Source organism: Coenobita brevimanus, chromosome 54, assembly GCF_032717465.1.
Source record: "Coenobita brevimanus isolate Jiangsu-jjx chromosome 54, ASM3271746v2, whole genome shotgun sequence".
NCBI lineage: Eukaryota > Metazoa > Arthropoda > Malacostraca > Decapoda > Coenobitidae > Coenobita > Coenobita brevimanus.
In genome coordinates, this window is record NC_137007.1 from 2,140,697 (window position 1) to 2,161,930 (window position 21,234).

Here is a 21,234-nt window from a genome sequence, read left to right on the forward strand (position 1 = left end):
TACATCATCATACTGAATAACACATATATAACCATAAAAACAATCTCTCTCTCTTTTACTTTTTTATGTGTCTATCTTTGTAGCACTGACTTCTAGACCTCCTTTTCCCCCTTTTCCTTTACAGTTATGCCTATATCACTGGTAAATCATGCATTACTTCTCATCTCTATTCTCTTTTTTTCTTTCTACACAATAGCAATATAAAGTGCTTAGCTGGCACATACAATGTAGGCAGTCCCTGTTCAAAGCCATATCCATTGAAGTTTTCATTATCTGTTCATGATTTACTACAAAAGTATTATGGAGTTTTCTTTTTAATCTAAATCTCTAAGCCATGAACCAGATGCATGTTTTACTTCAAGCTGCTCCACTTAAGCATCCTTTCACTAGTGTACATATTCTCAGCTTTAAGTGAGAAATTACTGTACCTGGATTAAGAGTCTGTAGCCCCAGGCCAACTTCCGAGGCCACACAGATCCTCAGTTGATCAGCCAAAAGGAGTGCATTAATGCGGTATAGGATGGTGGGCAGACACACAGCCTTACGCCACAGGGAGGCAGGGAAAGGGTGAATCATACACAATTCTGGCACCAAGATCTGTTTCTGTTGCAGATTTTCCCGCTTGGCACGCTTGGTTTCTTCGGAGGTGGTGGGCAGTGCAACACCCTTCCTGTTGACCAAACATACAGATATTCACAGCTGACTACATCTCAAACTTGACAGAGGTAAAATGGAACTGACTTACTATTCTTTTATCTCAAACCTTACTACTGTACTAAATTTTAAATATTCTCTCTATCTCTCTCTCCTGCTTATTCAATACTATACTCCCCTATCAGATGCACTGGGGTATGGGACTAAGCCACTTTGTCCTGACATGTAAGAATAAAGTGACCAGTTGCTCATCAAAATGACATTACGTGAGCAATAAACCTCCACCAACCCTTGGCTGCATACACCTATAGGTCACAACCAGACGCGATGTCCTTCACCTTTCATCCGTATAATCACACTGCGAACTAAACACAAGAATGAACAAAATCTCATTCATGGCCATCTCCACCCTCAAGCAGACATGTAATAATCCTGTTAAGTTCAGATAAATTTTGTCATTTTACCACAGCAGCCTCCTAACCATTGATGGGGAATAGGGAAAAGAGGACAGATTACTGATGATAATGGGTAACAGGTCTAGACCTAATAGCTTGACTGAATGTACTTGATTCAGAGAGAACAGATTCAAAAGTGAAAGAGTACATAATGTACACTGAGAATATAGATGCACTCTCAAACAGATAAACACATTACAGTACATATAAATTATGAGTACCGCAAACGTATATTCTGACCTGTTGACATGACGGGGAGTCAGCAGGTTGAGGCGGCCTGAGGTGTGGTCCACATCAAGCAGTGGCTGGGCTAAATTGCAGATCTGAAGGCCATACTTGGTAAGATAGTATTTTTCAAAGGTTTCAAACCCAGCATCAGGGAAGTCACTTTGGGGGTTAAGATGTGCACAGATCTCAGCCACATAGAAGTACTGTAAATAACAGCTTAAGTCACTCCACCAATATCATTTAATAATTTAAAATTACTACAATTTATCACTCTATTATGTTAACCTTATCAAGCTGGTTCTCTTTTTCTTTTTAATTCTGGCCATTTCTAGAAAAGGCCTCTCACTGAAATAATTAATGAAGGCTATCCAGTTAGAAAAATCTCCCCCAAACCAAATAAAATTGTCTGGATATAGCACAAAAAAAATGAAAAAATGTAACTATTGAAGTGGTTAAGGGAAAATTCAGCAAAGTATAACTACATAAATCATCTAATCCTATGTTGCCCCATGAGGAACATAGGAGCCTGGGGCTAAGGAAGTTGATCCTGACATTTAAGATAAGAGTGACCAGCCTCACACATCCCTGAGTGGCATTATGTGAGCAATAAACCCCAACCACCCCTTGAATATAAACAAACACAGGCTCAATCCGGTTGGAGCGCCTTAATTACCCACTAAACCACCACGAGTCATAGTTTGGTTATATGGTTATCACCCAGCACAGCAAATGGTTTCCTGGTGTACAGGAAACACATACATTTTTCACTGCCATCATAAACTGAATCTGTGTAGGTACAGTTTTTTACGTTCACCTGACTTGGCCCACATTTGCATCCTTCTGCTTCTAATTTCACATAGAACAGTGGCAGAAATAGTTAATTCTATGGCTCTACATCCCTTACGCAGCACTTGTTTGTGATTATAACATCATATTTTACTGTTCCACTGTTACAACATAGCTGTCAAGATGAGAAGATGGCAATTTCAGGTCATGTCAAAAGAGTATAACATATCTTTAATCACTCATTGCCACCACTTTTGTTCAAAACTTAGGCCTTTCATCCCTTCAGTTCATATAAGTATTTTTTGAATTATCAATTTACACAGATTTTGATACTTTCTTTTTGGACTTGAGAGATTTATCCTTTCACTACAGGGGGTCTCCCTTTAGCTGAAAATAAGGCTCTGGTGATTAGCAAGAACAAACTACCATAATACATCTCTGGAACCTAAGGGCTAATTTTTAACTGTGGCTGGTGATTCTAAGCATTATGTTCATGCTAATACAGTACTATATGAGTTTAATAAAACGAGCTAAATTGCAAGTGTCAGAGGCAAAAAAGACTATGCCTAATAATATTCCTTTTCTACTACTAATACTGTATATCCAAGAATTATATTTTTGCATCCACTTAGCAGTTTTGTTGAGAAAAGTCCTAGCTGTCAATGGGTAAAAGTGCTTGCCAGTTTCCTTTCCCTTACCATTCTACTATCCGTATCCTTCCTTCAACTTCCATCTACCACTTAATACTGCATCGAAGTACAAAATTTTCCAACTATAGTTGTACTTGCGTAAATGTGCGCCTGTGGTGTGACCCGCACCTGTGTACAGTGTTGCCACGTTTTCTATAACGTTATCTCTCTCTCTCTCTCTCTCTCTCTCCTGGCGGGAGATGTGAGCCACCCTGAGTACTTTTGATTCTTTTATAAGTTATTTATAATTGTGCTTTCATTTGTTAATTTGGTTTTGTTATATTTAGTGATATTTATCATTTTTTGTATACAGCGACAGATGACCCGTTATTGCAGTACCATGATTGATTTTCATTCATTCATTCTCTTTCCCCTTCCTCCATCTCTCTCTCAGCCTGACAATGCTTCCACCACCACCACCCCCCGTCATGCCGACAATGCATTGAACCTTGCCCCTCTCCTGCCTGCCTCTCTCTCTCTCTCTCTCTCTCTCTCTCTCTCTCTCTCTCTCTCTTTTATTGCAAGAGACATTTTGGATATTTTCTTTTACATAATATTGTATATATTGTAAATTTGACATCATTTCCACACCACCCTTGAGGTCAAGGCCACTGACTGGGTGTGGAAGGGTTGCCGCTCGCGAGTGAATAATGTTTTTTTTTTTTTACTTCGGTATTGGCATATGCCTACTATTTTGTCCTACATATTAGCTTATGATTAGAAATGTGATTATTCCTCGCCCTTAAAATTATGGTAAAAGCCAGTAAATGTGAGCATTTTTCCCTAGCAACACCTGTACAAGCTATGCTTGGGTCTATGGAGGTACGTACTTTACCTTAGGCCAGACTGGGTGTGTCAGTGTTGCCACTCACAAGAATGATATGAATTATTTCTTTTACTTTGGATATTGGCATATTTCTTTTTTTTTCAGACTCATTATCTTATATCCATAACTGTGATATTATTACCCACCCTAAAACTATGCTAAAAACCATTAAAAGTGACGACAATTTCTTTTGGCAACATTGTACAATATGTATGCCATGTTTCTGTGTTACTGTATAAATATTTTATGCATAATAAGATTACTGTTGATTCATCCATCAAAATACACAAGTGTAAGTTTTATTCATCTGAATTTATCGTATTTGTGATGCCTTGTACATAAATAGCTTCCGTTTCACATTGCAAGTTGGGGAAACGTGGCACCATTGGTACACAGGTGCGGGCCACACCAAAGCCGCAAATTTACGCGAGTACTACTATTGTCTTTTTCCACTTACTAACACATAACTAAAATATTAAATTTGAATCCCCCTCAAAGAAATGTATGTACGTACATATGAACAAACAAATAAACAAACAAACAAAATGCACACACACACACACACACACATATACACATACAGTTGATATCATATCAAAAGCCTATACTATGATGTGCACAAGTACCTGTGGCTGGTCCTGATTGCGGTACCAGGGCATGACAACTGCGTCCTCATACAGGCTGTGCTGGAACGTGAACTTTTGTCTGTTGGCTTCTGGAGGTGGCATTGGCCGCGGATCTCCCTCAGACTGAATCTTGTACACAAAATCCCAGTCGATCCCTTCGTTTCCTTCAACTGGGAATAATAATAACAGAAATCCAGAAATCTGCTTTTTATTTTCACTTAACTGCATCTGAAAAGCCATTTAGTGATTGTTAATCATCAATATCATCATCATATGGACCTCCTTTCCAACCCTAGGGCAGGGTGTGGGGTAGCAACGTCCAGACAGCCAAAGTCTGCCTATTTCAAAGGGAAACACTTCCATTCACTAATCATTCAAGCCCTTGAAATCCTGACTCCATTAGATAGGCCACAAAAAGTTTCACCAAGTTCTGTAGCTTCACATATACCTATATGATAGAGCCAATCAGAGGGTTGTCACATTAAAAAGGGGTGCCAAATCCCTGGTTATGAATTTCTCCACAAAATTCATCCAGCCAGCTCAATATCTTGTCAGTCCTTTGGCCTTACCAACTTCCATCCCTCTCATCCTCACACACTCATCCACCGTATCCCTCCATCTTGGTATACCTCGCCAACTCCCTCCTTCAAATTTGCAAAGATATACCATTTTTACCACTCTATTTTCATCCATTCTCTCCACATGACTATACCATCTCAGAACATTCTTCAATTCTTGTGTCCACAGACTTCCTCACTCCACATCTTTCACAAATCACATTATTCTGTATTCTATCCACTCTCTGTACTCCACATACATTTTCATGCCACACCATGGTCTCACACCTGTATGTTAAAGTTGGCACTATCACTCCTTCATGTAAGCCTCATGCAGCTGCAACACTCAAGCCTCTGTTTCTTATCAAGGCCTTCATAGCACCATCTGCTTTCTTTCCTTGTGTCACTACTTTCCACTTCTTTTGCACATTTTCCTCTATCACTGTACCCAGGTATTGGAACTCTCTCACCAATTCCAGTCTCTCACCATTCACCGTAACATCACACTGGGAGCCACCTTCTCTCTCAATAACCATCACTTTACTCTTTTCTCCATTAGCTCTCCAGGCATGACACTCACAGACATCTACAAAACTCTGCAGAAGTCAACCAAGCTCTTATCCAGCATTTGAAAGAAGCACTGCATCATCAGCATACAACAAATTTGAGATATTCCATCATTCACCATTCATTACCAACACCATCCCTCTCTCCATTACTAGTGTTTTTACTTCTCTCACCACTCTATCCACATATACTGTATATATTGAACAAGCACGAGGACATCACACAGCCCTGTCACACGCCTACACTGATAGTGAACCATTCACTTAGATGCCCATTTACCCTTACACATGCCTCACTATCATTGCAAAAACTCTTAACAGTCACCTAGTAGCTTACCATCTACATCATACATGCACAAAACTTCCACAGTCTCCCTCTTTCTCCTTTGTTGTATGCTTTTTCTAGATCCATAAATGCCATAAACACCTTATGGTCCTTCTCAAAAGCCTTCACCTCTAACTGTCTCACTGCAAATATTTGATCCACACATCCTCTGCCACTCCTAAAGCCATCCTGTTCATCACTCACTAGGACTTCTGATATCTTTCTTACTCTGTAATAATTCTTCCATATACCTTCCCACTACACTCAATAAACTTATGCCACAATAATTCTTGCACTCAATTCGCTCACTTTTAATTTTTGTACAGAGGTACAATTACAGCCTTTTCCCTCTCTGCTGGCACAGTTTCACTCATCCATGCCTTCTTACATATCTCCAACAAGCACTTCATTCCATTCTCTCCATTACACTTAATCATCTCTGCATACACCTCATCAACCCCAGCTGCTTTCCCATTTTTCAGCCATTTCACAGTACTCTTCACCTGTGCAAGTGTCACATTTTTTGGCACTACATTCCTTCTCTGCACACCCCCAAAACCAATAATGTTAGCAGTCACTTTGCCCTCTCCATTCCAATTCATCAGGCTTTTAAAATATACTTTCCATCCGGTCCATACTTCATCCCGGTGGGTTAATTGTCTACCACCTGCATTCTTCACATTTCTTTCTGCTTTCGCTTCTACATTTCTGCACCTCTTTCCAGAATAACTTCCTACTTTCAGAGTAGTTTGTATTCATTTTTCTTCCTAGATCTTCATTTACCTCCTTTCTTTTCCTCTTCACTAGTCTCTTTACGTGCTTCTTGCTCTCAATATATTCAGTTCAATTTAACCCCTGTCCTGTAACCACTCTAGCCACCTCTTCCTCTTTTCCTCCACTGCTCTCTTAACCTCCTCATCCCACAATGCCATACCCTTCTTCTTTGTTGTTACTCTTGCCACACCATACACCGTTTTAGCATTTCTAACTAAGCAATCCCCGCATGCATTCCACAGGCTGTCCAGATCCATTTCATTCCAGTTCACTGATTCTAACTCCTCCCCTACTTTGGGCCTGTATTCAACTGCCATTTCTTTGATCCTCAGATTCTCGACTTTCAGTCTTTCTCCCTGACTGCTCCTCTCTCTCCTGGTTCACCTCACTCCTCTCAGATTGATCTTGCATACCACAATCAGATGATCTGACAGACCTCCATATCATCCTCTCATGACCCTTATATCAGCAACCATTCCCAGCATCGACCTCTCTACGAGCACGTAATCAATTAAGCTCCTTTCAACACGATCCCCATTCCCTCTATACCATGTATATTTATGTGCATCTTTGTGTTTGAAATATGAATTACAAATGCACAATCTCCTTTCCTGACACATATCCTTCAGTCATTTCCCATTATCATTTTCTTCTGGTACTCCATTACAACCCATTATGTTATCATCAGGACCAGTGTCTACTCTTCCATTCACATCGCCCATTACAAACACTTTATAGCTCCTCGGCATTTCTCCCAGTACTTCATCCAGCTCATACCAAAGCTTGTCTTTCTCTCTCTCACTCCTGTTCTCACACGGTGCATACGCTACAATCACCGCCACTTTCACCTTTTCAAACTTGAACTTGACATACATACTGTACACCTCGAGCTGACACATTTGTAAGCTCTCATTCCATCTGCCACACCTCATTCATCAACAAAGCAACTCCTTCCTTGCATCTTCATCACCCATCCATCCCTGATCTTACACATTTCACACCCTCCCACTCCACTCCACACCCTTTCATCATTGTTTCACACAATGCCATCATGGCATATCTTGCACTCTTGAACACATTCACCATTTCCACCCTCTTGCTCTACTCATTCACACCTCTCACATTCTACATGGCCATGTGAATCTGCCCATTTGGTGTATGTATGTATGTATGTATGTATGTATGTGTGTATATATATATATATATATATATATATTCAGTACGCAATTCTCCAGCCTCAACTACCTCCCAGGATGCAAAAACAGGCCTATTTTTTTACTTTCTCAAAGGTTAAAAATTTTATGCCCGACTTATAAAGCTAGAATTTACACACCAGAAAACACAATAGTTACCGAACTATGGCCTGTAAAAGTTGATAATAGTTACCCGTCATGGCCCCGGTGAGAAAGAAAATAAGGCGCTTGCACCCGTTTTCTTCACAAAAATACTTATAAAAATTGCCATTTTCAATTTTTTATGGTGTGTAAAGATGTTATAAACCACTGTAATGTGCTCAGAAAAAAATAAAATGGTGACAACCCCCCCCCCCCAGTAAATATGATAAATAGTAAAAATTATCCTCCCCTCCTCTCCCCATACCTCCAATCCCCACCCTCCCCTTCTCTCCCCTCCCTCTTTCCCCTCCCCGCCGAGCTGTCAAATCCAGCTAGGGAAAATGAACCCCCCGAATAAAAAATATGATAAATAGTACAAATTATCCTCCCCTCCTCTCCTTTCCCGTCACTTCCCTTCCCTCCCCTCTTCTCCTTTCCCTTCACTTCCATTCCCTCCCCTCTTCTCTCCTCCCCTTCCCTCGCCTAACCTCCCCTTCCCTCTGAGCTGTCAAATCTAGCTACAGAAAATAAAATTTCTTTTTCAAGTGGGTTTCAAATAAAGACAGCTAAAATATTTGTGGTGTGCATATCTGCATTCAAAGATACTAATAAATTACAGGTAATGATTAAAAAAACACGTGCCATAAAGTGTAAAAATTACGCAAAATATTTGAGACCGGGAAGTAAAGATACTGCGTGCTAGGAGGTGGGGGTGGGGGTGGGGGGTTGTGGTGGGAGGTGGTAAGGCCAGGAGGGGAAGTATGGGGATGGAGGGATGGGAGGAGACCACCACCAGACACAAAGGAAGGGCCCCAGTGGAGTACAGGAACATGGAAGGAGGGTAAGGCGGAAATACCCTCTCCCTAGATGACTTGGGGGGAAGGACATGGGGGGGATCCACATGGGAGGGGAGGGATGCATGAGGAGGGTGTGGGAGGGGTGGTGGTTGTGGTAAGAATGGTGGGAGGTAGGGTAGTAACAAGGTAGCGGGGTAGAGGGAAGTGGCAAGAGGGAGGTAGAGTAGTACAGTAAACAAGGTAGTGGGGTAGAGGGATGTGGGGTAGAGGGATGTGGCGAGAGGGAGGTGGGGGGTACACCCCCCACCATCTGCGTACAGGCCTGGTCCCCCCTCCGGTGTGTCCAACACTTAGTCTGATTGATTACAAGTCATCTACGCCACAGCCGGGGTGGAGCCAGCTGCCACAAGTTTTTGTGGATGTTGGACGATCGGCGTTGCTCATCCTTTTAAGAAATTACGCAAAAAGCTTGATCAACGAGCTTAGTACTTTAGGGGGTTAAGACCCGGACACCCTAAGCCCCGAATACTTTGGCCTTGGATCCATAGTCCAAGTCTCAGATTATTCCTTAATATATCCGGACATCTGGGACACCAAAAAAAAGTCAATATGTGTTTATCCCTACTCTAAATTTGCCGCGCGCTGACGAACAGCTGTGTTTTGGTGCGTAGTTTCAGCGACGTTCACTAGAGCGCCCCTGCATCCTCCCAACTTCCCATCTACCTACCATCATGATTACAAGCTCATCGCCATGGCTGCTCACATGCTTGCTTTTGTGAATAGACTGCAATACCATACCACTAGACTACATGGAAATTTACAGTTGTGCAGTGTTAAGAAATTAGAATTCAGAGTGCAAAGGATTAAGTGCTGGCATGTTGCAATTTGGTTATATGATTACCACCCAGCATAGTAAATGGTTTCCTGGTGTACAGGAAACCATTTGGCTTGTCACTCAGTGTAGAGACACCCACAGGCAGAAGGAAGAGGAAAGAATGAAGGAAAGAAAGACAGAAGAGGGAGCGTAGTCACCTGTAGGCAGAAGGACGAGGAAAGACTGAAGGAAAGAAAGACAGATCATCATCTAATCTTGTGTTGCCCCATGAGGAGCATGGGAGTCCAGGGCTAGGCAAGTCGTTCCTGACATGTAATATGAGAGTGACCAGCCTCACTCATCTCTGAGTGGTATTACGTGAGCAATAAACCCCAACCACCCCATGAATATAACCTTCACCGGCTCAATCTGACTGGAGCACCATAAATACCCTCTAAACCACCAGGCACCATAAGTTGGTTAAATGGTTACTACCCAGCGAAGTAAATGGTTTCTGGTGTACAGGAAACTATTTGGCTTGTCACTCAGTGTAGAGTCACCTGTTGACAGAAGGAAGAGGAAAGAATTAAGAAAAGAAAGACAGAAGAGGAAAGAAGGAAAGAAAGAAGGAACAGAGGAAAGGGTAGTCACCTGGGAAAAAAAAAAAAAAAAAAAAAAGTTGGTACCTTAGCGCATGCTTTCGTACAACCCCAAACTTTTATTAACCCATAAATTGTGACTGACAGCCTGTGCTGCACCAAGGTGGACTGCAACTCACCACTCAGGAAACACCCTCCACTGCCCCACCCTTGTGCCCTGCATAACCCCATCATATTCCTCCCCCCTTCATGCCACAACATACTGAACTTCAAAATGCTGCAGCTGATATACCTATTCTTCATCACATCCACCATCAACTGAGACAGACAAACAGACAGGCGCATGTGTGCACACTCACAAATTGCACTATACTTCATCACACTCACCATCAACTAAGACAAACAGACAGATAGACAAAGACAAACAGACACACAGGCACATGTGCACACTCACAAATTGCACTATATAATGAGACCCAACAGCACCTGTGATGCATTTAAAAAAAAAAAAAAAAAAAAAAAAAAAAAAAAGCAGCAGACAATCCTTCAGCCTAATTCTAAACTAATATTTCTCAGTTACCATCCAAAGGAAGGCAGACATAAACAGTTCTGGGGCTCATTATTGGAGTGGGGGGGAAATCTTCCTACTTAAAGACTGGGTCAGGAAGGAGGCAGAAACAAGGACAGATAAAGTACGCTTTTGGGAGGACTATAAATACTATACACAGTAAAATGTGCCAAAAAAACACTCATGCATCATTCAAGCTTCCGTTCCTCCCCTAAAAAAAATTAATAAATAAACATAAATAAATTAACAAACAATCCACATCTTCCTCAAACAACTTACACTTATTCAGTGGAACAATATAGAATGCTGTCCGGGCATTGGTGGGGTCAAATTTGATGGGATACTTCTCAAGGCGCAGGACATGTGTAAAGGAGAACTTGTGGAAATACTGAAGGGCAATCAGCTGGTCCTGGGTGAATCGTTCTCTTGCTCCCACCGCCTCCACCTGCACAATGACCTCACCAGATCGGGTAAACACAGGGAATCCACTCACCTATAAGGAAGGAGAAATCGATGAAAACTAATGCTGAAAATCGAAACAGTACTGTAATTTAATGGTCTAGAAAGCTATGGAATACAATGGAGCTGTGCTAACAAACCATGTATATTTATGTGCATCTTTGTGTTTGAAATATGAGTTACAAATGCACAACCTCCTCTCCTGACATATCCTTTAGTCGCTTCCCGTTATCATTTTCTAACAAACATGAATTTATTACAACACACACCCTTTGCACTGCTATAATCACCTTTATCAACAAGATCTAATTTTTCAGTACAATATATCAATGGAAAAGGGACAATACACAAATATAAAAAAGGACATGAAAGAACCAGTTAGAGAAGGTACCAACAAAGCAGCTTGGGAAGTGACACACATCCATAAGAAATTAAGAGTGCCTTAAAAAATGACACACATCCATAAGACACAAACGGAATGCCTTACGAAATGACACACATCCATAAGACATCAATGGAGTGCCTTAGGAAATGACACACACATCCATAAGACACCAATAGAGTGCCTCAGGGAATGACACACACACACACATCCATAAGACACCAATGAAGTGCCTTAGGGAATGACACACACACACATCCATAAGACACCAACCCTTCCACCTCGGGGGTGTTTTTTTGGCTGAATGTCCCACACATGGGGGTTTTGAGATATATATAGAGACTTTTTTGATACAGTATAATATTCCACACCAAAAAACAGACCATAATTTTTTGAGTAAAATTATGTCTAAAATAATGTAAAAAAAAAAAATAAATAAAAAAATAAAAAAAATAATAATAATAATAATGATAATAAGTACCTGTTTTCTGAGTTGTCTAAAACTGATGTTAAAGCTCCTCCAAGTAGTAATTCGAGCGGCCAGAGGCTGCTGCAGCAGTGGAAACATCTTGTACCGCACTAAGAGACAATGAAATAGTGTTTCCATAATGGCAACATCTCAGTATTGGCCTTTTCTAATACGTGAACCATTATTGGGCCCCCAATACTGGCGCGCAAATATAAAAACTCCAGAAAACGTATCCATGCCACCCGATAACTACACACATTTTTTTGTGTGGCATGTATATGTGACACCTAATGTGTAAGGGTTAGGGAATGACACACACATCCATAAGACACCAACAGAGTGCCTTAGGGAATGTGATGTGATGCACATCCATTCACATTCAGTCACTCACACTCACTCACTCACTCTCTCTCTCTCTCTCTCTCTAGAAACTCACTCACTCTAAGATAAAACATTTGAAATTTTCAGCTTCAATCCACAAGCACTGTCATCCACAGGCATGCTCAAACCTCAGTTGCTCTCACAACTCCCATCTTGTTCTGTCCTGTCCTCTCTAATGTTTAGCTTGCTCAACATCAATACCGCATTGTATAACATATTCACTTGACATACCATGCCACCTTTGGCATATCATGCTTCCTCCTAACTTTATTTGAATATGCTGATAGATAAACGGACCCCGTAACCACTCTAAGCATCAACACAAGAAGGCCATGAAACCTAATGGCACGGTTTGGGGCTAAGAGTGCTGACACAACTAAAGCACTGAGGGAAGGGGAGGGTGGGGGGGAGTAGAATGCAGTATCAGGTTGTAGAAACTGCTGTTGCTTAACCTTGGTCTATCTGGTTGAGCAGACCCATCAAACACAGTTTGCAACTGCTTTGTGGGGACATCCTACAGAGAGCTATAGTAGTTACACTGTGTACGGAACTAGCGCCCCTTCATGGTAGGCAATGCCTTGCTTGGATTGGACAGGGGTCTTTCCCCACGGGTAGGTCCAGGGAAATATGAGGAGGTATGGCTCCTGGGGGAATGCCACAGCTGCTCAATTAAGGCTACACAGTGCCACCATGTGTAAGCTCCTTGTCAGCCTCAGCAACAGGGAAAAATATCCACTATCTGAAGCTCCTTACCTGAGATATGGGTTTTGTTGTGACAATACCAAATGACCGTGAAGACTTCTCTGGCCTGTATATTTTACGACCACGAGTGTTCTGCTCGTCTGGGATGGGACAAGTTAACACCATGTCTAACTTGTAGATGAACAGTTCCAGGTCATCTCTTGGCTGATCTCCAGTCAAACACTCTGCTACCTGAAAATGATGAAGCACTAAGCAACCTGAATTTAGATGTATATATCCAGGGAAACCCCAGTTTAACAATGCAATTGGTCAAGTAAAAACCCATCGCTAGGCGGGGTATCATATCTCAGGGTAGATTCAACATGTAAAGTATGGGGATGCGTTTTGGAGTCTTAGGTTTCCCCCCCAACGAAGTCCTAAACCCACCCAAATGAGTTGAAAAAAAAAAAGTTTACAGCCATCAGCTGTGAAAGAAGCTAACCTAGGCCTAAAACCAATGCTCGTCTCGCTTGTACCCAGTCAAGGTCGCTGAAAAATGCGATCTCCAACTCGTATCCAAACTCGGCAGAGAAGAAGTAGCAGCATTGTATATAATCCCACCATCAGACAGTCCCAGGACAATTAAATAAACATCTGTTATGCATAATAATAATGTATGAATGACACAGAATCGTCCAAGGTGCGAACTGTTGTGATGGAGAATCGCTGATGTTTTGACGGGGAATTCTCTTGACGGGGAATGCAACTGATGATGCAATCGGGATAACCTTTTCAATGGCACCTCTTATGTCGTTTTAGCTACTCTTCTGGTTGCTGAGCTCCTTTATTTTCTTCTCTCTTATTTTCCAACATTTATTTATAAATTCTTTTGTATTTTCAAAAAGTGTTTTCCCTTGAACAGCCTGAATGTAAACACATGATTTATTGATCGATGATGCAATCGGGGCAGCCTTTTCATAATGGCCCCTCTTTATGTCGTTTTGGCTACTGTTCTGGATGCTAAGCTCCTTTATTTTCTTCTCTCTTATTATCCAACATTTATTCAGAAATTCCTTTGTATTTTTCAAAGCTTTCTCCTTCAACAGCCCGAATGTAAACGCGTGATTTATCGATGTCACACTTTTCATCAATGCATGAAATATATATGGTAATCTTTAACCCCTAAATACCACAATTCAATCTGGCTTGTCTGCCACTGGAGCTGCAATTCGGGGGTGTTTTTGTTACTTTCACCAAGGAGAAAAATCAATATGTTCTGGCTAAAGAGGAAGAATTTACACACCTGACCGCAATCGGCACCCCCCTAGGCCTAATGGTTACCGCACAATCGAGGGTCAAAGTTGAGGGGGGGGGGGAATATAGTTACCCCCCCCCCCAAATTTTTTGAAAGCCTCTATAGTTCTGATAACTAACTATTTCTATTACTGAAATAGGTCATTGGAACATCATATGTCATGCCAAGCCCAAGAACAGGTGTTTTGGGGTGTGGGGAGATTACTTGCTTTTGGGGAGATAAAGTACCCCGTGGGGAGAAGGTTTGTAAGTATGGAGATTGGATAAAACCAACCTTTCTCATCAAAGTAGAGCACTTTAGTTTGTTCTTGACCAACTACTACGAAAACAGATGTGTACGTATGTGTGGGGAGATACATTTTGATCAGGGAGAAGGCCCACAATGAGTACATTGAACCTTGGGAGATCATTTACGGTAACAACCAATTTGGCTAGTTGAAACAAACAAAATCTATGTGATTTAGCATATCAACCATGCAAGCAGGTGTGTTTGCACGAGTGGGGAGATAAGTCACGTATGAAGAGTAATCCTGCAGTGCCTCATAGTACTTCAGAAACTTTCAAAAACACCAAACGTTTATACAGTACAATCCCAGTTAACCGGGTGGCTTGGGGAATTTACCTTCCTGGTTACAGATTTTTCCCGTATTTCTGATTTTCAAGTCAAATCTATACAAAGGCTATCACAGCAGTAAATACAGTTCAGGTACTCACCAGTCACATTAGGGGTTACACTAAGAGATTCCGCCTGAAAAACTGCCTTGTAAACAGACACCATGGTCATAACGCACGTGTGCAATGTCTAGCAACTAGCAGTACTGCAAATTAAACCAGTCCATTGTTTACCAAATTACTGTATTCATTATATGTACTGTACTCATAAAAATTGAAAAATAAAGTATAGAAATAAAAGCTTGAACATTTATTAGTGAACTGATGATGTGTTAAGACTGCACTGTAGAATTATCACAACACCTGTGCCCCCACGTGAGTTTGTTTACGTTTCCGACTGTTCTTCTTCTTCCCCACCTGACCTCCATCACTCCACCCCTCACCCGCCACTCAGCTGTTTTGCAGAAAATAAAATAAATGATGTACGTATGAAATGCAGACATATTATTTATTTATTTTTCTTCCAACAAAGTAAACTTTCATTCCTATTAACATTTATACTCAGCCATTAGTGTTTTATAATGTTCGCCTTTTTCAAGTCTGTTGCATATGTCCAGCTTCTGTTTCAAGGTAAGCACAATACGCTTACGTTTAGTTTGCACTTTAGGCATTCTGGAGTGTACAAATTACCGTCTATCAGAGGAACACAATAGCAAAAGACCTTGTTTACTGTCTGGTGGCAAAACGCAGACTGGTGATTTTCGGAAGGTGTGGAGGATGACTGAATTCAAGTAGGGGAAAGAGGGGGAGAGGAGCGGTGGTTAAGAGGATTTGCTAGGGATTTACATCAGCCGGAAATGCCTTCACCTTGCTTTGTCCGACTTCTCCCAGCCTCGTGTGACACAATCAAACGGCGGTTTGGCGGTCCATTCAAATTGGCGCACAGTTATAACTTACTGACATTTTTACCAGCCCTTGAATTTTCCTGTTGTTCTGAATATTCCGTTTGTCTGGATACCGGATTGCTGGGATTGTACTGTATTGCCATGAAGGAAAATAGAATATTGTTCAATACTGTTGCAGATGCATGCAAGGGAAAAGGGAAAATGTAACTGTCTTTACAATACTGAGGTGGAGAGGTGGTGGTGGGGGGAGGGGGCTGGGTGGTGGTGCGGGGTCTGGGGCTCAGATGCCTGTGATTGCACGTGTTTGCATGCACAGAATAGTACTTGTATACAGAGAAGCATTTATTATGTTCAGGTACAAAAAGGAACAGGGAGAAAAAAAAAAAACGAGACAATACATATAAAGTACATGTACATGTGTTGGGGGTGGGGGAAGTGGGGGAGGAGAGGCGTGGGGGGGGAAGAGCAAGCCAAGCAGCGTGCTCACTATCACACGATGGTTTATTGGAGGTAGGAGGGTAGTATGGGGCCGAAAGGGAGAGGGGGTAGGGTAGGTAGGGGTATATAAGGTAGGGGGAGGCTGGAGGGGGATGGAATGGGCCTCGTGGTTGGGGGAGGGGTAAACTTCGACTAACAACGTCCTACTGGGGTGTACAGAGGGGTGGGAGGGTCTTCAGAGAGGGTTATTACATGACAGATGACGAAACATTCAGACAGTGGGTGGGCCGAGAGGGGGGGGTGACCCCCCTGCCCCCAGAGTGGCCGGATCACACAACCCGAGGCCGGAGGGGTTAGTTCTCATTGGCTTGAAGGGATATATGTCACAATCGGGGTGGAGCAATGTGCAGGCTACTGTTGACTATATTGACGTGATTCGGCTGAGAGGGCTAAAGTGGTCAACTCATACACTGACATGCTTCGGTATTTAGGGGTTAAGGCTTTCATAATTATTAATATTTATTTAAAATAATAATTATGTATTCCACGATAGGTTAGATGTTCAATGGTCAATCCATCCATCCATCCATCATCCAATCCTACACTGCCCCATGAGGAGCATAAGACACCAGGGCTAGGCAGTTGGTCCCGACATTTAAAATGAGAGTGACCAGCCTCACTCATCCCTGAGTGGCATTACATGAGCAATCAACCCCAACCATCCCTTGGATATAAACCTTCACCGGCTCAATCCGATTAGAGCGCAATAATTACCCACTAAACCACCAGGTGCCAAAATTTGGTTATATGGTTACCACCCGGCATAGTCAATGGTTTCCTGGTGTACAAGAAACCATTTGGCTTGTCTCTCAATGTAGAGTCACCCACAGGCAGAAGGAAGAGGAAAGAATGAAGGAAAGAAAGACAGAAGAGGATGGAAGGAAAGAAGGACGGAAAGGAAAGGGCAGACACTCGACAGCAGTACTATATTGAGTGAGTGAATGGTAAGTGCCCCCACCTACCACAATTCACAAAATATTCTTTGAGTTGCCTAGCTGTCCACACTGTTTTGTACCTCATCTGAAAGGCGAGAATCCGTACCCCATGTGACAGTGTTCACTCCACCTATGACTAACATACATTAATCTAAGTCTAAGAACAGTTTATAAATCAACCTAAACACAAAATTTAAGTCTAAAATACTATCAAAATCAGCTTTTAAAAAATCGAAACCAATCGCAAAACCAGGGGTAGGCCTACATTAGGCAGGGTAGGGTGGTATTTCTACCCCCATCACTATTCTGGGGTATCGCATCTAGGGGAATCGTATATCAGGGTTTGCCTGTATAATTGCTGAAATGAATCATCATCATCAATATCATTGTTCTAAATGCTGCCATCATCACCATCATCATTCTGAGCCATATTTCTCGCACATAAAGGTGAGACGAATTAAAAAAGCAGAAGAACTATCAACTACATGCCCAATGCAGTGGGCAGCACAATCATTACACATCATTCAAGCTCTTGGAATATTGGCTCCAGCTTGCACTCCTATATAGCTGCACAAAAATTTTCCATTTTCTTGTATAGATGCCCATCACATGGACCTGCCAGACAGTCAGTCCTTCAACTATTTATTTACTTATTAGAAAAAAAAATCATAATGCATCCAACCAATTTGATCTCCTGGGAATTTGCTACTCTCATAAACTTCCACACCTCACTATCTCACACACTTACTTATCATATTCACCCACCTTCTTGACATACCATACTTTCTCTTACCTTCAAACTCACTCACATATACCCTTTTCACACTTACCTCATGCATACCCCTCTCATGACATAGACAATCCTTCAACATAACCTCTACAAAAGGATCTTTGGGAGCATCTACTTGAAATGGGCTGCTTCCCCCAACTCACCAGGTTCATGTACAGATGAGCTGGGGCCACAGCAGTTTACCCATACTGTACCATAATGCAGTTGGTGATGAGAGACTATTACTAACTGGATGTACCTTCTTGTAATAATACTGTCGTCGTTTGGTGGTGCCGGGACGTGGCATGCCTTCAGGCACGTGGTCATCTGGTGGAGGGGCACACAGGTGATCATCCAGCTTCATGCTTTCCTTCCCAACCGGCTGTAGGTTGTCATCAAGTTCTCCCATCAGGTGCAGGCGGCGGCAGCACTCCAAGGCAGCAGACATCTTCGCTAAAGACACCTTCTTCTCCCATTCACCCTACATCAAAATACGTGTCACACACACAAGCCTCATAAATATTAAGTTAACTTCTATGGGTAATACTAATTCCAATGGGTAATGACAATTCTGGAATAAAGAGAAAAAAAAATACTTGTCTGGCCACTGGAGTACCTTCAACATATAAAAATACTTAGCACATTACAGTGCAGCTCCTTGAGTAACCTGATAAAAAACACACCCACTTTGGGTATGCTTATTTTCATTATAGCATATCTAGAACCCTTGAATCTGTGTGTTAAAATCTGCAAAAAAAAAAAAAAAAAAAAAAAAAAACAGCTATTGGAACTAGTGATGTAAGGATACAACTGTACAGTATATGATTCACTGCAATCCCCATTAGTATGAATTTCTGTAGCTCCTACTATTTGTTACCTACACTCAATTGCAATACTTAATTTGATACGGGTGAAACAGGTGCATATGATGAGAGCTATTCAAAGACACAATGTGGAAGAAATATATGTAAAGGTATGAATGACATACCTTTACATATATTTCTTCCACTTTCACGAAGTTTTATGTAATGCACTCCCTCTCTTGAGGAGCTAAGGCCTAACTCCTATTCTGCAGAGAACTTTTTTGAAGCATGCAGCACTTTGAAAAAGGTTCTCTAAACAGATGCAATGTCTTAGCCTCTAAAGAGGAAACTGAATAACATAAAACTATTTCTATGTGGTCTCTATGACGTTATAAATCATCATCATTGTCCTCACCCTCTACTCCCACTTATGGACGAGTGAGTGCACCGTACCTGTATTGTTCCCTTCAGAGGTGAATTGATGGGCAGCATTATGTGGCAACAGTAACTTGGAGGGTCTTCTTGATTCTCCTCCACCTCCCACATGGCGGTCAACCGGGTGAAAGTGTCGCTTGGAAGTTTGGCACAGTACCTGTAGGTAACAACAAAAGTGAGGTTATGGGTGAGAAGAATCAAAACTGGAGTCAGTGGCACCAAAAACCTGTAAAAACTAAAGCCTATGATGATTTAATCCTTATGCACTTCAGGTACAAAGAAAAGACCATACACCTCAACATTTACATAGCCATTTCTCCAACCTTGAACTTGTACCACCATAACACTGTAACACCATAGCTATAAAAACTGCTATAAATTTGCTGAAATACCAAATAAAAGCTCTGGCCAAAGGAGGAGGAAACACTACTAACTTGTTCATCCTCCTCCTCCTACCCACCTTTCTTTACACAGTACAGTAATCCAAACAAAAATCAATTAGAATGACCAGTGTACTAAATCACATACTTGTTGAGGAGGGCAATAGCCGAAGCCATGGTGACACGTGCATCTGCTGGGGTGAGGTAGGGTGGGCAGGTGGCATTGGCTTCATCCTCAGTCACTTCACAATCAGTTCCGGCTTCTACACTGCTGCACCGGCTCACCAGAACCTATATACAGTAAATCCTCATTACAATCTGTCTTCTTTTATATTATTTCTAGCTATTAAATAAACAGAAAATTAAACAAAAATTGCCCACTGAAGCTCCACTGCTAAGTTGCTTTTTACTAATTTGGCCCACATTTTCATCCTTCTGCACCTTAATTTATGTAGCTCAGTGGCAGAAAAAGACAATACTATGGCACTACATCCTTCCCATAATACTTATTCATGACTAACATCATACTCCAGCATTAATCAGTTCTTACAACTCAGCATTCAAGGTGGAGAGATGGCAATTTTAGGCATATCGTATCGTATCATTTATAAAGGCTTCAACATGCTTGCATGCATTAACCTTAGTCACCTAATGGCAACTCTCTATGCTGCTTGATATTTGACAGTTTCCCTATTCAGTTCCTTATCTCTGAGGTCATATTCTATGACCTCGTCCCAGGTCTTTTCGGTTAGCCTCTCACAACGCTACCCCTTGCATTCACACTTCTCACCTTTCATTCCCTACTGCCATCACCCACTCTCTCAACATGCCCAGACCACCTCAATCTACCCTTTCTCATCAGAACACCAATATATTCCAGTCCCATTCTTCCCCTCAACTCTTCAATCTTAATTCTGGCCCCACCCCTCAAGCCTTGCATTCGAGGATGCACAACACATCCATCTAATCTTGTCATTTATTGTATGTCTAAGCATATGAATATCCTCTTCCTTTACTACCTAGGTCTCACTACCATACAGCATTACACTCCCCACACGTTACATTCAAAGACCCATCATATATTAAAACCCATTATACGCCATGTGGGGTCAGCTTGACCTCAACAAATTTTTTAAATGATGACATTCTGCAACTTATTGTTTTAGGGATCTGGCAAACCATGACTTTGTTTGTCTTTGGCCAGTGTATAAGCATACAACATTTGAGTGGAAAGACTCTTATTGTTCAGGAGTTAGGAGGGCTCAAACTTCACTGGGGAGTCATCCAGTACCCATTTACCATTCCATGTAACCCCTTCGTCCCCCCAACTCTAGATATACTGATCGTGTCACTGAATGATGAGATGATCTACAGTCTGTGGGGGAGAATTGCAGAAGATTCTCCCATGATTTCTGATGCTGATAATGACACCTGCTGTGATTTATCTGATGTTAAAATCATTCAGGGGTTTTCTGATTAGTGTCAATCCTGTTTAAGTTTATTTGATTTTTAAATAATTCAGGAGTTTTCTGGATATAAATGTCAGTCTTGATTGTTCTAAACACAGATCCAACCAAATTTTTTGCATCACTGGGGGCGCTCACCATCCACTC

At 41.7% G+C, this 21,234-nt stretch overlaps 1 protein-coding gene across 1 annotated transcript in view; it reads right to left on the reverse strand.

Moving 5' to 3' along the window:
- Dcr-1 (Endoribonuclease Dcr-1) overlaps nucleotides 1-21,234 on the reverse strand; it is a 62,483-nt gene that overhangs the window by 12,653 nt on the left and 28,596 nt on the right. Inside the window, exons 11-18 of the mRNA XM_080273346.1 lie at nucleotides 19,770-19,912; nucleotides 19,260-19,398; nucleotides 18,263-18,484; nucleotides 13,043-13,222; nucleotides 10,878-11,091; nucleotides 4,265-4,434; nucleotides 1,350-1,540; nucleotides 429-670 (exon numbers count right to left, since the gene is read on the reverse strand). Coding sequence (XP_080129472.1) covers nucleotides 429-670; nucleotides 1,350-1,540; nucleotides 4,265-4,434; nucleotides 10,878-11,091; nucleotides 13,043-13,222; nucleotides 18,263-18,484; nucleotides 19,260-19,398; nucleotides 19,770-19,912 — 1,501 coding nt within the window. The remainder of the gene's footprint in view (nucleotides 1-428; nucleotides 671-1,349; nucleotides 1,541-4,264; nucleotides 4,435-10,877; nucleotides 11,092-13,042; nucleotides 13,223-18,262; nucleotides 18,485-19,259; nucleotides 19,399-19,769; nucleotides 19,913-21,234) is intronic.